General features: G+C 33.7%; 1 protein-coding gene across 1 annotated transcript in view; it reads left to right on the forward strand.

Moving 5' to 3' along the window:
• Positions 1-18,324, forward strand: part of LOC129000459 (ubiquitin carboxyl-terminal hydrolase 22-like) — a 32,702-nt gene that overhangs the window by 6,088 nt on the left and 8,290 nt on the right. Inside the window, exons 3-6 of the mRNA XM_054427422.1 lie at positions 4,262-4,477; positions 8,162-8,334; positions 9,678-9,814; positions 17,475-17,582. Of these exons, the coding sequence (XP_054283397.1) occupies positions 4,262-4,477; positions 8,162-8,334; positions 9,678-9,814; positions 17,475-17,582 (634 nt within the window). The remainder of the gene's footprint in view (positions 1-4,261; positions 4,478-8,161; positions 8,335-9,677; positions 9,815-17,474; positions 17,583-18,324) is intronic.

The following is an 18,324-nucleotide window of genomic DNA, read 5'->3' on the forward strand; positions in this document are numbered from 1 at the left end:
AAGTTAAGTAGCTTTTACCCCCGCCGCAGCAAACCTGCAGACTAAGCAAATTTCCATTTGCCTGATTGGATTTTAACTAAAATATCTCCTTTAAAAATCATTTTTATTCCCTATTTAAATAAAATTAGTTTAACGACTACCGGTACTTGATATTGAGTACTTATTCCTATCCACCGCAGCTTATTGTATGTGTAGGTATCTAAGAAAGTGTTTAAAATATTTAGAAACCCATTGGGATTCCAAAGCAAGAATTGTAAAATATAGTTTTTACAATATTTTAACTAAGGAAACAATTTTTATTCATATAACAGAATAGTCACTCACATACATTCTTACATTAGTACATTATTATTATTTATAAATACTTACAAGGAATAAGCCAACTGGATAAAAATGTATTTTTCTTACAGACACATCAATAACAATTTTGAATGCCAATTTAGCCATAGATTGTTATTACCTATATAAGGTAATATCTTTTTATTATTAACAATTAATTTGAAGTAATGTTTGTGGTGTCATTTAGCCAGAATATTTAAATGATAACAAAAAGTAACCATAGCTACTATTCAAAAATAGATTACTGTAACTTTTTTTTGTAACTTAAATAATTAATTAGTCCCACCCCCAACCGTTGACTATACAAACTAAACATTTCATCACCGTGTTAAAGTTGTCTTCAGTTTCTCAATAAAAATCGTCATACAGTAGTTAATGTGACCTACTGACAGATTTTGCATTGCGCTAATCTAAATTACTAACTTGTGTCAAATACACCAATCTTTTTACCAACTATTGGCATGACTTATTGTTATAGCATTGACGTTGTAGCAACTGTTATTACCCATTTATTTTGTTAGCAACTAACATTAGTTAGTACAGTAGCCTCCCTCTTAACCGACCCTAATGGGACCGGACCTAGGTCGGATAACTCAAAAGGTCGTCGTGATTTAGCCTCCGGATAACCAATATTTCAATAAAGTGGTTTAAATACCTGCATAAAAGTTATCCAAATGTTGCTCCCGGCAACCGGTTTCAATCCACAATAGGGATCTTTATCAGGCCGATCAGGATGTCAAAACATTTTTTCTCTTCTTGCGAAGGTCGTCAAAAGGTGTAAAAAACATGCACACATAGTCACAAACACAAAACACGGACATTTAACACTGAAGACACGGCCAAAATTATTGCGACGACTCATCCCCGGCGAAGGTATAGTCTAGACTGCCGGTGGTCAGTGGAATCCCGTCGTCCAATCCTTATCAGCTGTTTCATTGAGGTCTACCCACCCCCTCCATCCATACCCTTCAATACCTTGATTGTAGTGTCATAAATATAATTAGATGAAAATGACAGCTTGTCGTTCAGGACGTTCTGATGATCCGATTTTACAGCTTTATATATTTCAAATTCTTCTAATGTGCTTGTCTGAGATCTGTCTTTTGAAGAGTGTAAAATATGCATATTTCTGTGTATATCTGAATAATTATGGTTATTTGAAACGAGGTGGTCAGCAAAAGCAGATGTCTGGTCATGGCTTTCTTGGGCAAATGTTCCTTGAATCTCTTTTTAAAGGAGCGAGAAGTCTGACCGATATAGTACTTTTCACAATCAGTACATGAAAGCCGTAAACTCCAGTTTTCTCATATTCTGGAGTTGAAGTCTGGGGTCGCTCTTCCAATAAAGTTCCAAGACTGTTAGTAGTCCTGAACGAAGCTGTGATATTATCTTTGGCTAAAAGGTTCTTAAATTTATTGCTTAGAAAATAACCATATTTAGCTGATAAGAATATTTTGTGAGCTTTTGTTTCGTTTCCATTCGAGTTTTTATTTCTATGTTTGTAAATCAGATTATCAATAATTGAGCTTCTGTACTCATTAGAGATAGCTATATATTTTAATATGTTAACTTAATCTTCATAGTCACTCTGATTCATGGGGACTGTTAATAACCTGTGGACAAAACTATTGTATGCTGCTAATTTTTGTGTGTGAGGATGGTGTGATTCAGCATGGATTGTTTGGTCGGTATAAGTAGGTTTTCAGTATATTTTAAATTGTAAGGTACCATTGTTTTTTGTTATGGTGAGGTCCAGAAAATTTAATCTACTGTTTTCCTCCTTCTCTAATGTAAAGCTGATGTTTTTATGCATGCTACATAAATATGTGTTAAGCATACATAATTGCCTGTCATTACCGTTAAATAAAACTATGGTATCATCCACATACCTATAATAAAACAGAATTTTATTTCTGAGCCGGTTCACTCCTGAAAACAAATATTTATTTTCAACCACTATCTTCAAGCAAAATTATTTCCGATTTCAAAATGAATTCTACATGCAGAAAGATGGGCTAGCTATGGGCTCCCCCCTCTCTGGAATATTGGCTGAAATTTTCTTAAACCATCTTGAAAATAAATATTTGTTTTCAGAAGTGAACCGTTAGAAAGCGGCGGTTAAACCGAACTGCTCTCAAAGCAAGGTCGGTTAAAACAAACTGTATTATTTTACGATTGAAGGCGGAAAATCCGGTTAATACGAGGTCGGTTAAGATGGGGTCTACTGTAAATGGAAATCTAGACTCAAGTGCATTTTGTGACTGGCTCACACAACTACAGTAGACTTCCTCTTATCCGGACACCTTTTAACCAGACAACTTGACTTTGTTACTGGTTATACAAAATTTCTGTAAATAATTTCAATATATTTATAGCTATTTACATTACAAGTGTAGTAAGAGCGTTTTTACATCACGCAAGTGAATGTTGTGCAATGAGCAGAAGCGAGTTGCATAATTCACCTAAGTGATGTAAACACGCTCTTGCGTAACGTGTAACGTACAAGATTTTACCTGACCCGACAATATACATGGGTTTATGTACAATATTTTCCATTATCCATTTCACTCATCTTCTAACAGTAACGTTCTTTTACAAACAAAAGCTAGGTTAGGAAAATACTTTAAAGCATAACAATAACATTCAAGCGCACAGCTGATTTCTAGCGTTGGTGTGGGTTTCTCACATGGGTTTCTTTACATCACCGAGTGAGTTTTTGATACTTTACATCACTCGAGAAGTAAGGAAGTTGCATACATCACGCTTGGGATAGGGAAGTTTAACATGGCGGGTTAGGTAAAATAACTTAACTCACTATCTGTTATCTTCTCATAGGCTTTTAACTGATAGGGTAGACATCCATCTATATGGACCAGCTGTCCCCTTTTTTTCATTAAAAAAGAACATAGTTGTGTGAGCCAGTCACAGAATGCACTAGTTTATAAAATTCTATTTTATACCTAATTTTTTGTTACTGACAAAGTTGATGGGTCATAACAGTTGCTTTAGCTCACAATTCCATTGGCTTGACTTGGTAAAAAATGTGGTTTATTCAACAGAAATTAGTAATTTAGATCTGCACAATCTGTCAGTGGCTCACATAAACCACGACAATTTTGATAAAAAAAACTGGCCACAACTTTAACTTGGGGATAAAACTGGCCACAACTTTAACTTGGGAATGGGGGTACAAACCAAGCAGTTAAAAAAATCATGATATTCACAAGAAATTTAACTGAGTGTGGATTTACAATGCAAGGGATGATAAGAACTAATAAGAGTTATCTGTTGCAAACAGCCTTCCTGGCTACTATTAGGTCCATAGTATAATCTTCAACACATTCCAATCTTCAACACATTCCCTCCTATCTATTCTATCAGTCACAGTGAAATATTCTAATGTTTAGTTGTTTAGTTTATAGTGTAGGGCCTAAAGTTTTGAGTTTGTTGTGCCAATTTAGACTTTCTTATTCAGGCAAGCCTGCTATCCTCACAAATCTTTTAAACCTAGACCCTTGTGCTTTATGTTACATCCTTAATTGATTGCAAAGAGTCACAATATACTCTTGTTAATACTTCCTGCTTCAATCTAACTTGGTTCATACATTTATACCAACAGAAGAATGAGTTTGTCATTCAGACCAATATGGCCATAGTAGTAAAAATTGTGAGCTTTTTACCAAAAAACTAGTTCTTTAATTATTTGCCCAATCCTGTTAGCATGAAAAGCCACAGCTTGCTGAACCTACCTAGGAGTAGAATATATTAGTAGGCTATGGGTGTGTTGATATTTATTGGCACTCAAATTTTCTTCCTAGTTGTGAAAAGTTATCTTCCTAGTTCTCTTTCTATTCTCAAAGGTTTAATACTTATGAAATTAGAGTTTGTAAATCAACATACATATCAATGAAATATATTTCAGCGGTGGACCTTGCATACGGTAATGTCCTCTGCTTCCAATGTGGCGACTACATTTACGACTCGGTGCTGGCAGAGGTTGCCGAGGCTAACGTGACAATGGCAGCCGTCAGTCTGGGTATGTCCTCAGTGTATTCCACATGGTCACCTACTCCACGTGAGGTTCAGCTAATGCAAGGAAACCCTCGTGTGCTGACTATACTGAAAGACTCTACATTAGGTGAGCGGACTGTACATCAAACCATCAACTAACAAACTACTAACTTTTTATAATTTTTGATATCTGTTAAAGTTGTAACAGTTAGTTTTAATAAATTAAAAATACATAAAGTCAATAAAATATGATATGTCCAGACAATAGTACTTTCCTTTAATCTTTAATAGCATTTGGGACTGCTTCACGTAAGGTCAAGTGGAGTAAGTGTACGCCCGGAGAAAGCGGACTTCCAGCTAATAATACATTTGTTTATTAATACAAAAATTTGAAAACTTAGCCATTGTTATTTCAAACTATGCTCTTTAAAATTATAATCACAAAAAAATTCTCTTGCTATGATTACTATGAGTTTAGACGTGTTTAAGAACCTCTTACGTTTTTACTCAAAACACAAGTGCCGCTCGGAAAACAATTCAACACTGACAATTCAAAAATAACCTTTTTATAGCCCTAAAAGTCAATTTTGGGGAGTTAGGAGGGGAGGACGTACACTTACCCTGTGTGAAAACTTGTTAGGGGCAAGTGTACTTTTTCCCATGGGGCAAGTGTACACGTCAATAACTAATAAATTACCGGTATCTAAAAATAAAGAAAACTTTGTTATCTCTTGCTTGAATGACAAGAAAAAACTTGCAATTTGTAAATTTAGCTTTTTAAGGTTTAATATAGGAAAATTTAGGGCTAATGTCAAATACATTAAAAAAAATTAAGGTTTTAAGTTACATCATCGAGCGGAGTTAACGAGTAGTTAACGAAGAAACTCTTAACTACTAGTTTAAGATATTTAAATGATTAAAACCCCAAAATAAAGGTCATTTTCTGCTCTTTGAGACTTAGCAATTGTTAATTCAATGGAATAGTGGAATCATAAGGTTTTTATTTTCTTTAGAATTTTTAATAAAGCTGGAGTTTTTGTTTTCCCTTGCGGAGGTTTACAAAAAAGCTTATAACTCCTGAACCGATTGAGATATTTTGATAGATAAAAAATCAAAAGAAAGCTAATGTTCCCCTCTATAGTAGTCCCAACACCAAGTAATACTAGGTGAAACCCGTCGAAATCGACGGTTACTTTCAAGGCTTACGTTAATTCATCCAACTGCGATAAATTGGGTGAAAATACATATTTTGAGCATTTAGCATTGTTTAAAGAGTAATAAGTATAAAAACATTAATGATTTTAATCACGTTAGTTGCCAAATTTGGTTGATCATTCAATGATTAAAATATTTCCCATACCGTAAGTCATCGGAGTTATTATTAGTATGTTATATGATATCTCTTCCTTTGGAAGAACCTTTAAATAGTATTAATATTGTATTGGTGGGTCTTTTGTAGCTAAACACTTCTGTTATTTCATCAGTGTAATATGATTTTATTTGGAAAGAAAATATTTTTTGGAAAGACATATTCTAACTTCAAAGGGAGGTATATCCGTTACAGTGTAAGTTTAATTTTTCCTTCGTCACGTCGCTTCAGTTCATATCGTACTTCTGTGCCAATAAATGAACCCTCTAGCATAGTTTTGAGAAATTGATTGTGGGGTTACTGTTAAAGCTGGAATTCCTTGACATGGGGGATGTCAGTTAGTTGTCTCAGCCTTATCAACAACATATAGTTGTCAATATAATCTCTCTACGGAATGTTAAGTGTAGTGGAATACTTGAAGTGAAGTTGGCTTTAATTCTTGAACTGTTAGGGGCCTCCTAGTCCATATGGTCTTGGCGGCTTCATTGGCAACAAATAATGCAAATGACATAGCAATGGGACATTTCCAAAAAACAAAAATACTGTAAATTGGCTGTTACGTATATATTGACGTGTACATATTGTTAATCAACATATCTTATAAAAGATTATGTGATCTTATTTAAAAGGAATATGACCTTTCTGTCATGACAGTAGCTGCTTAAATCGTATTTTCTCTTTGTACCATATTTTACAGCCAAAATCTAGTGTTATTTTCAATAATGTTACCAACCCAGTATGCCAAAGTCCGTAATATAGGCAGGTGCAAATAATTTGTCAAGATGGATACCATTTTAGGCAAGGTTTCTATGTTTGGATTTTGTTAGATACGATAAGAGCAGATATTTCTACATAAATATTTGATATGAGTAGAATAATATGATAAAATGTAGGCAAAAGTGGTGAAAAAGGGAGATATCAACCCGTACAATAGATATAAGATAGTTTCTATAAGAAATAATTTAAGAATTGCTGTGATAAAAGGATTTTTTACTGATTTCGTAATGGAACGTTATATTGCAAAACATGACATGATAAAGAGGAAAATCGATTTTAAAATCATAAAATAACCTTTCAAATACTTGATTTGGTAGAATTCAGTAACTCCCAATAAATATGTGTTGTTTGAAATACAATTTAAAAAAATGAACAGCTGTTTTATTAAAAAGTATTATTCACATGGCCAAAATTTAAACAACTCTGTGGATGGATCTTTAAAGGCTTCTAAGGCAGAGCCCTAAGGGATTTTGCTTAGTTTTATTTTTGATAACTCATCTACAGACCAAGACCTTTCTTTGGACACCTCTACCAAGTTTCTATGCCCAGCCGTTCTCTCAAATCAGTGGGGGCAATGTTTCCAATTAAATATTTAAATTCCCCCATGTTAATCTTATGGGAGAAAATCCAATTTTGATGGTCTGTGGGGTAAAGCCCGAGGATTTTTATTACAAGAATTGGTGAAAGGGGGCATCTACACAAAAAATACTTTATTTTGACACTTCGTTTGTAAAAATCCTTCCATTATTAACGGAGGAGTAGTGTTTCGTAGAAATCGCCTTCACGTATTATATATAAGGATGCAGTGGAAAGCTACAATAGGGGGGGGGGGGGGAGTGTGACACACCCCAAACATAATTTTTTTTAATTCTCAAAAACACAAAATTCACATTTTTAACAAAATCAAAAAACTACATACCGTGTACAAAACATTCCAAAGAATAAGCTCAGCAAATTTGATTTTTATTGCACTTACGGGCATATTTTAATATTTGGTTAAAGTTGTACTATGTGATTTAGAGCGTACACTTACCCCACTTGACCTTACTTCTATTTTGTTGTTTTTAAAATTCAATTTTGTTTTTTGTTTAAATTTTATATGAAAGTACTTAAACCCTTTTGGAAAAGTGGTCCAAACTTGTAAAATTTGCTAGATTGACCTGTGCTCTTTAATACTGTGTAGTATGATTTTTTTGTAATGAAAAATATATCAGAACAGGTAACACAAACAACTTACTCAATGAAACATTGAATTGTAAAGTCTTGACAATATCATCGGTTGCATTTAAAAAATATAATAATATAAAGAAAGAGCTATCCACTTTACTTGGAAAGTCATCTTTAACTTAGGTAACTCTTGTAAAGTAATTTACCTTACTTAGAAATCAGTAGTGGTCATGGAAAAAAAACTTATTTTTCGTTAAGAAGCAGTTCTGAAAAATTCTGGGCTTTGGTTCTAGATTGATAACCCTTTACACAATCCAAGATTGGCTGCTATACAGACCTTTCAATGGGAAACAGTATTAAACTGATCATGACTTGTGAAAGAAAACACTATTAATATTAATGTTACACTATCTGTAAAAACTACCCAAATAATCTGTAAATTGTTTGTGACATTTGTACTTTTCTCAATCATAATGAATTTTGTTTCCGGTGTTGCAGGTCTCCGAGGCCTGTTGAACCTAGGCAACACATGTTTCATGAACTGCATCATGCAGGCGTTGACACACACTCCGCTACTGAGGGACTACTTCCTGAGTGACAGACACGTGTGCCAACTGCAGGACACTCCCGGACACTGTCTGGTCTGCGAAATATCATCCTTGTTTCAAGAGGTAGGCCAAGTCACTGCTTTTCAGGTTCAGGGGCCTGTTTCATAATAAACTACAAACTAATATTATTAGTAAATCAGCTGATCACCCAATGCAAATCTAATGGAAATTACAAATTACAAGTTACAGCTTGTAACTTGTAGTTTATTATGAAACAGGCCCCTGGACGTACAATGAAGATACTTTTTCCATAGGAACGGTGTCTGTTTTATATGTTTGTAGATCATTATAAATTGATGGATACTGTTATGAATTTAAGATAAATGAACAAGTTAAGCAAAAAAATAGTAATATTTTCATTATTTTGTGTATTTATATAATTTATATTAGAATGAATTGGGCTAGTTTGTTAATCCAAAGGCAGCGACAGAAATAGAAATAAACTGGACTGGAAACAAAAAGTAGTTGGACTCAAGGAAGCAACAGGCATGAATAGTACAGCACAGAACAGAATTACAAAAGATCCAACAATAACTTGCAACTCAAATAATATTCAAAAGGAACATCAAATCAATTTTCTGGGATTAACAATAGATGAAAATTTGAATTGGGATAAGCACACACAGAAAGTTTTAACCAAAACTAACTCTGGAATGTTCGCATTATCAAAAATGTCCTTTTATTGTAATTTGAAAACCCTAAAAAGTATATATTTTGCACACATTCACTCCCATATTTCATTCGGTTTAGCATTATATGGGTCAACAAAAATATTAAATATGGATAGTATTCTGAAGCGACAAAAAGAAGCTATCAGAATTATGCTTAAGCTTAAACGAGATGATTCGGCAAAAGAACATTTTAAGAAATTACAAATTTTTACAGTTTATGGGCAATATATTTATGAAACAATTCTTATCGCAAAAAAAATTAATCTGAACAAGTAATAAATTCAGTGCATTCTTATAATTTTAGGAGGAGAAGGGAGTTTGTCCAGCGTCACAAATTAAAATTTTTTGAAAAAAAAACCCTCATATGCTGGTAATGATTTTCTAAAATTTGTCCCTGAATTCATAAAAAAAGAAACGAACCTATCTAAATTCAAGAAAATTCTAAAGGAGCATTTAATAAATCTAGCATTATATTCTTTTGATGAATTTTCCACCTCCCATAAATAGAAATAGTATTTTTATTTTAAGTATTCTGACACTATTCACTGTACCACCAATGTACATGATTTACGAATAAAGATGTTTGAATATGAATATGAATATGAATAGTCAGGGCAGTATTTGTTTCTATCTTGTTGGTTTTTCAGAATAAAATATTTAAATGAATCTAATTGAGAATTTGTAACAGATACCATTTGATTAGGAAACATTATGAGTTCCCAATTTATGTTACAGTTCTACTCAGGGCGTAAACCACCGTTGGTGCTGTCAAGGCTACTGCACTTGATATGGACACATGCTCGACACTTGGCTGGTTATGAACAACAAGACGCACATGAGTTCTTCATCGCCACTTTGGATCTACTTCACAGGTATAAGCTTGCATCAAACTAGATCAAAATGTGTATTGCAAGAAATAAACAGCATTTCTAAGTATCTAGATTCCCAAGTGTAAATTATTAAGGAGGCATTGAAACCTCAAGAGGTTTTTGAACGCAAAAATTCACCTCCTCTCTCTTCTTTCTCCTCTTCCCCCCTTTTAGCGAATATCCCTATAGGGAAGTAGCTATTACCGTAGGTGGCATCGTAAGACCTAGGCCCGGGACCGATTTGCTTTTTCATTTTGATGTCCCCAGAGGCCAAAAACACCATTCGTTCAAATTTTTATACAGGGTGTCACAAAAAAGTGTGATGGGCTATACAGGACCTAATTCTACATGCAAAAATAAGTCAAAAATGAAGAATAAATTTTTTTGGATTTCGGCTTAGTTTAGCCGTAATCCGCCATTTTGTTTTTTGGGGAAAATATTTATTATTTCAAAATCCCTTTGAGATATTTTTACGAAACTTGGCAAAATTGTTTACACTATAGTAAGTAACATTTATAAAAAAAATATTATTTTAACTTTCCAAATTTCAAAATGGCGGCAGTTTGAATTTTGTAATGCCAAAATTCATGAAAACCGTTAGGTACCTAAATCAAAATTTTGTAAGTCACAAAAGTTTTAGTATTTATTATGACAAATCCAACAAAACAAAAAGGAATAAAATCGGTTCATAAATAAAGAAGCTGTGTTTATTTTAGTAATTTAGACTGAAATTACTTAATACGTTACATAAATTATTACATTACATTTAATACATTTTAATATTAATAATTTCAGTCTAAATTACTAAAATAAACACAGCTTCTTTAATTATGAACCGATTTTATTCATTTTTGTTTTGTTGGATTTGTCATAATAAATACTAAAACTTTTGTCTCTTACAAAATTTTGATTTAGGTTCCGGTTTTCATGAAATTTGGCATTAAAAAATTTAAACAGCAGCCATTTTGAAATTTGGAAAGTTAAAATAATAATTTTTTTTATAAATGTTACTTACTATAGTGTAAACAATTTTGCCAAGTTTCGTAAAAATATCTCATTGGGATTTTGAAATAATAAATATTTTCCCCAAAAAACAAAATGGCTGATTACGGCAAAACTAAGCCGAAATCCAAAAAATTTTATTCTTCATTTTTGACTTATTTTTGCATGTAGAATTAGGTCCTGTATAGCCCATCACACTTTTTTGTGACACCCTGTATATGTATATATACAGGGTGAGTTTCTATTGGCCGTGTTAACTTCGCCAGTAGGTTCTACTCACTAAAAGGAACAAAAAAGTTCATATAAACCCATGTCCGATTTTCAACCGTTTGGCTGTAATAGGGGATTTTGTGTTTTTCTTATTTTATTAGACTTTGCTCCACAATTTATGTAATAAAAACTTAACCAATTACTTTAGAGAGTTATAGTTAAAATACTTGGAAAGAATATTAAATTTGCTATAAATCAAAAGTTTCATTCAAGAATTATACCATTACATAGTCCACGTTATATCCAAAATAAAGTAAAAATGTCATAAAATTAATTAATTACGATAATTTTCATGAGCCCACTTTGATACATAAAACTTCATCTATGCAATGTTGAAATGCATAAAAAACTTGGCCATTTAATAATCTTTCAAATGATATGCTATTCAATACTATTATTGATATAAACCAGTGAGAAATTACTAATAAACTACAATAAAACACGGTCTACAGATTTTGTTTTGACACAGTTTTTACTGTTAATAATAATTACTGTATTCATCATGTTGGCATACTCTTGATTAATAAAAGGCTCCATAGTTTAATAAATGTTGAGAAACTCTTAATTGACTTGGAAATATAAAGTTAAAACAGCAAATTACTCAACAAGGTATGTTTAAGCAGCTGAGTTATCTAGCTATAGATGACAAATCAATAAAAGCTGACTTAATCAAGCACAAGGTAAAACTAATTATACAGCATTTAAGAATCAAACACACTACATCTTTGAAAATGTGAAAAACCTTGAGTTTATACATTTTATTAATTCAGATAATTTTAATAAATATTTAAAAGTTAAAATAATGTACAAATCTGATCAGATTGTTCAATAAAATACAACATGGAGTATACAGTAATTATTATCAACAGTAAAACTGTGCAAAAACAAAATCCGTAAACCGTGTTTTATTGTAGTTTATTAGTAATTTCTCACTGGTTTATATCAATAATAGTATTGAATAGCATATCATTTGAAAGATTATTAAATGACCAAGTTTTTTATGCATTTCAACATTGCATAGATGCAGGTTTATGTATCAAAGTGGGCTCATGAACATTTTCGTAATTAATTAATTTAATGACATTTTTACTTTATTTTGGATATAACGTGGACTATGTAATGGTATAATTGTTGAATGAAACCTTTAATTTATAGCAAATTTAATATTCTTTCCAATGATTTTAACTATAACTCTCTAAAGTAATTGGTATATTTTTATTACATAAATTGTGGAGTAAAGTCTAATAAAACAAGAAAAACACAAAATCCCCTATTACAGCCAAACGGTTGAAAACCGGACATGGGTTTATAGGACCTTTTTTGTTCCTTTTAGTGAGTAGAACCTACTGGCAAAGTTAACACGCTAAGTAGAAACTCACCCTGTATATACATATGTGTGTCCGTGAACGCGATAACTTGAGTAATCTTTGTCCGATTTTGATGAAATTTGGTTTAAAGGTGTAAAGCGGGATAAACTTAAATGAGTTCGCGAACTAGCATGATCGGACAATGGGAACGGGGGTTCATGGGGGGTTTTATGGGGTAAAAAAAGGTTTTTCTCATTTTTGACCCTAAAACACAAAATTTCACGATTTCTTTCTAAACCATTTTCTAGAGCTTAAAAAAACAAATGATTTAGTATATTGAAGCGTTATTATTTGCCAAATGAATACAGAGAAAATTCAAAAATATTGTAATTTTTAAATTCCCATGTTATTCTTATTATGGAGGTAAGTCAATTGTTGTAGTTTGCTCGTTTATGAACATATTTTGATCAAATTTGGAAAATACATTGATTTCTTACTAAACTACAGTACCTATTAACATTCTACATAAAAAACACTTTTTATCCTCCCTGTTGCAGCAAACCTAAGTATTCATTAAACTAATTCTATTTAAATTGGGAATAAATGTGATATTTCTAAGGAGAAAATTTAGTGGAAATCCAATGAGGCAAATGGAAATTCGCTAAGCCTGCAGGTTTGCTGCGGCGGGTGTATTTTCCCCCAGTCTTGCAATGTCTTTTATTTCCTTATATTTCCATATTATCATTGATCTACCATGGGGTGGTGGTATACATTTATTTTGGATTTTGATAATCATTTGGATCTTATTAGTTTTCCTAGGGTCCATCGTCCTTTTTACGTACAACTAGGTAATGCAAATTTCACTTTTTTGCATTTATTCACTATAACACTTGGATATTAAAACACACTTACTGAATTGCAAATTGAAAACTAAATTATGTAGAAATATTTGTATTTCTAATTTATGCAAAATTAGTCTATAGAAACAAGATTCACTATTAAGAGTCCTTGGAGGCTAGTGACCATCTTTGATAATTTTAAACAGTTGCTGAAGAGTTATTTATTGCCCAAAAATACTTGTTCAATCTCCAAAGTGGTTATAATTTAAATATCTAGAAAACTGTTAGATAAGAAATGTTCTTTGTAGTTTTGAATTGATTGTTCTCCAAGGGAGTCGATGGAAGCTAACGGCCATCTTGTATTTGTCCGCCATGAGAGCAATGTTTTTTCTGGTAATTTCAAACAGTCACTGAAGAATTATTTACCATATGTTAAGCAAATTATATCATACTAAAAGCTAGTTTAGAAGTTTAGCGTCGGCTGCTAGACTTTTTAAAAATTAAAACTTAATTTCTAAAAAACTGGGACCCTAAACTAAAATTATGGCTTCGACATTCCCTAGTTCTCATAATTATCTTTCTTTCAACACAAAAATCATGAAAATCTGTCAAGTGGTTGATTCAGAATCGTGAAATAAAAAAACCCTGTTATGTTTTAATATTATAGATTCTCATAGGTGATATCAATATAGACTGCTTGGAGCCAAGCCTTGAAATGACAAAACTAAACGAAGTTCTTCTTAGCAACAATATGATACTGCTCCCCCTGCATCCTACAAGAATAACACCTACTACAATAAGCTCAATCGACTGTGTCTGCAAAAATCTAGGCAATGATGATATTCAGGTTGACGTTCTCAATGCCGGACTATCAGACCACACAGCATAGCTCTGCAAATTAAATACCTCTGCCCCAGAAGCTCAGAATCAAACCTTCTATTCGAGGAGATTCAACCAAAGGAATGTCATGCACTTAAAATCTATTCTTGCCCAAGAAACCTGGGAAAGTGTCTTCAATGAACATCAAACAGAGGACACCTATCGGAACTTCAGCAAGATTATTGCAGGAGCTATTAACCAAACCTGCCCAATGGTAAAGTCGAGGAAAAACCCAGAAAACGTCCTATAGCAAACCACGAAGCTGAGGTACTAAAGCAATAATTTCTACAGGCTCTGAACAAATACCTACTGAGTGGAACAGAAGAGAACAAAATTACAATGTCAAATAAGAAAAAAAGATTACGACCTGAAACTGAAGACACTAAGACGACAGGCCCTCAGCAGTCCAAATACAGCAAGCTGATGATAAAACCAAAGCACTCTGGAGGGTCATCAACAGAGAAAGAAAGCCGACTCGAGACACATCAGAACAATCAATCACACTAGAAATAAATGGCCTCAAAACCAACAATCCTCAAAATGTTGCTAATCGCCTTAATGAGTTCTTCGTTAACATAGCTAATGACACCCTTGCACAAAATCCTCAAAACCAAAATCAGTCATCTGAAATCACAGAGGTACACTGTCAGACACATGAGATGTCTCTTCAGTTAACTAACAAACAGGAACTGACTCAAGTGATCAACACCCTACCCTACCTAAAAAATAAAACATCTGCTGGAGTAGATGATATGTCCGCCAGTCTATAAAAAAAACGTAAAGAAGAACTTGCTGGATCATTAACATACATCATCAACCGTTCTTTCCAAGAGGGAATTTGCCCAAGTGGGCTTAAAATTGCAAACGTATACCCAAAATTCATGATAGGAAACCATTAGACTCAAAGAACTACCGCCCAATTTCATTAATTTCCACATTCTCCAAAGTATTCAAAAAAATATTACTAAACAGACTTCTTCAACACCTATCATCCAATGAACTGCTCACACCACATCAGCATGGATTTGTACAGGGAAAATCAACCACATCTGCCATAATAGCGCTAACTGAATATGTAATAGATAATCTAGAAGAAGGAAACATGCCAACCACAATTTTACTTGATTTTAGCAAAGTATTTGACTGCTTAGATCATAAGAAAAATTGGGATTGGTGGGAAAACTGCAGAATGGTTCAAGAGCTATTTAACTGGAAGAAGTCAGATGGTTGAACTTAAATACACTGAAAAGGGGTTCACAAACAGTAAGATCAAAGTTATTACCTGTATAGTAAGGGGTGTTCCACAGGGTTCTGTGCTGGGTCCCATCCTTGTTTACAAATGATCTCCCTCACTATTTGGAAGACTACAGCATGACTCTTATGTATGCAGATAATACCGTACTCCTCCTTGGAGGAAAAACCCTGAAGCCCTTGAAATCTGCTCGTTTGTTTCCATAAACATGGAAATACAATATTGCCAAAACAACAGCCTAGTAGTTAATGAAGAGAAAACACAACTGGTCTTTGGCAGGAGAAATGGTGGGGTATGCAGGATCCCAGACATCGAAGGCCCAGAAGAAGCAAAGTATTTAGGTTTAATAATAGACCAGAAACTGACATGGACCCCCCCCCCATATTGACAGCCTGTGTAGTAGCTGAGTAGCAGTGTCTACGTGATAAGAAGGATAAAAACCATAAGTGACACCAACATAGCCAAGATTGCCTACCACTCACTGTTTGAATCACATCTTCAATATGGCCTTGAAGTATGGGGAGGGGAAACCCATCGGCACCCACCTCCAACGTCTGCTTATCCACCAGCAAAAAGCAGTAAGAATATTAGCAGACATTAACAAGAGAGGAAGTCACAGACCGAAATTCCGTAAGCTAAAAATCCTAACGATTACAAGCCTGTATATTCTAGCTGTGGCTATCCTAGCAGGCTACAGCTCCAATGAGGTATGGATAGGCACAGCCATAACATCCGACAGGCTATGAATTACACACTTCCAGTCCATCATCTAACTCTTTTTGAAGAAAATCCTTCCTACATGGGAGTGAAGTTCCTGAACCTGCTACCAGAGACAATAAAAGGCCCCAGCATAAGCAGCACCAGACAACACTTATCGGCTTGGCTCGTGGAGAGACCATTCTACACAGTTGAGGAGTTCATGAACTGGAGAACATCACCGATGTTCCATTGAGAAATAAACAACCATCATAGTAATAACCATCACTACCGATAGCGCCTCAAAGCCCAAAACCTTTATGCTCTTTTATATTTAATTCTCTGTAATGTTTTACGCCTATTCTGTACTCTATGTTCAAGAATGAAGTATTCTGATTCTGATTCTTAACATCCTTGTCTTGTAACAAAATGGTTTCTTGTGTCTTTAATTTTGACAAAATGTTTTGTATTGTATTACGATAAATTTGACAAGCATCAATTAATTAATCTTACAGTACTTAAGTTACTAAAATAAGAATTTGTAATGACCCTTGCCTACAACTATAATTTATTCCACTGAAAGTATTTGACGTAACCATGTTTTGTGTTTATTTGTGACTTTTCTATCAATACAAAAAAATTGACATAAATGTAGTTTATTTTATAAATAGTGCAAGTACGACTTCAAAATATGGATTATACAATTCCAAATGAACAGCAATTATTTATGTTATGTTTTTAGGGATTGCCCGTTTTAACCGACCATTTGAGTTATCCGAACTAGGTTCGGTCCCATTAGGGTCGGTTAAGAGGGGGTCTACTGTATATGTTATATATGTGTCCGTTAGCGCGATAAATCAGGCAAAAGTGATCCGATTTTGATGAAATTTGGTACAAGCGTGCTAACCTACGTTTATTCGATCGAGTTAGTGAACCTGCATAATCGGACCTTGGAAACCGAATAAATGGAAATTCACTTAGTCTGCAGGTTTGCTGCGGCGAGGGTATTTATTATTAAGAAGGTTATCTATAATTAAAGAAAGGTAGTAAATAGTAAACGTTTGATAGAATAATGCTCACAGTTTTCTTTGTAAGTTATATTGTAAGCTACAGGTAAAGAAGCTTACCGGTAACTAAAATATTTAGGCTTGACTAAACACATCAGCTCCACTTAGTCACTGCGTAATGGTTGTCTGAGAGAGTTAAACCCATTATCTCAATGTCAAGAAAATAATTTTACTCACTAATTGGTTAAATTAAGTTTTAATTCTAAAATTAATAATAAGATGTGTAACTATTTTATCCAGTAGATCTAAAGAACAACAATATTCTTTACCACGTTCTCCTCTGTTGTGAAGCACGGATATGGCAGCTCGTATAGATACAAAATCCTAAATAAATAAGACTGTCATTTACAGGCACTGCACAGCAAAGACATTGTGCCAAACACCACACCATTGCAGTTGTATCATTGACCAGATATTTACAGGAGGGCTACAATCGGATGTTGTCTGTACTGCTTGCAGGTATGTTGATATTTTGAGTTCTATAAATAAGACACGTTTTTAACTAACATTTCTCATAAATCTACATTGAAGAAGTCCTACTCTAGGACCGAATATCAATGTTTAGTTTTGTTTTAATTAGTGAAAATTGGATCAAGTTAATTAATACCAAAATAAATTGGACTCTCCTAGTGATGTAACAGATCAGCACTACGAGGTAAGACACAAACATCCCACCTTCTCCGTTAAACGACAATTTTTGTTGTCTGTGTGGACTCGTTCAGTTTTATATGTCGCCAAAACCACATATTTTCAGATTCTACGACATACAGTCCCCTCCCTCCATGTATTTATTCCCTCATGCTTGACTGAGAAGATTTCAAAATAAACCCAAATGATGACATATCAAACTCCTCCCTCCCCTATTTAACAATATATAGATACTGCCCAAATAACTGGAACTAAAACGGTTTTAAACCTTGCCACAGTAAACTCCTACAAACTCGGCAGCCGATAACCCGGATTTCTTGGTGAACCTGTAAAGAATTTTTACGCAAGTTACACAAAACCCTTTAAACACAAAGGCATGGTGGTGTATTTACAATACTGAAAGTTTCCCTGGTGGATAACTAGGCTACCTAACTCAGTGTCATTAGCCCACACAGTCAATAGTCAGACCACAACCATAAAAACATCAATGTATTTTCTTAAATAATTCACATATATATTCCGTAATTTAATGTCTTAGTTTAAGATCTTTGCC

The sequence above is a fragment of the Macrosteles quadrilineatus genome, unplaced genomic scaffold, assembly GCF_028750875.1.
Source record: "Macrosteles quadrilineatus isolate MER2022 unplaced genomic scaffold, UCM_ALF_1.0 Scaffold_8__2_contigs__length_117827958, whole genome shotgun sequence".
Classification (NCBI taxonomy): domain Eukaryota; kingdom Metazoa; phylum Arthropoda; class Insecta; order Hemiptera; family Cicadellidae; genus Macrosteles; species Macrosteles quadrilineatus.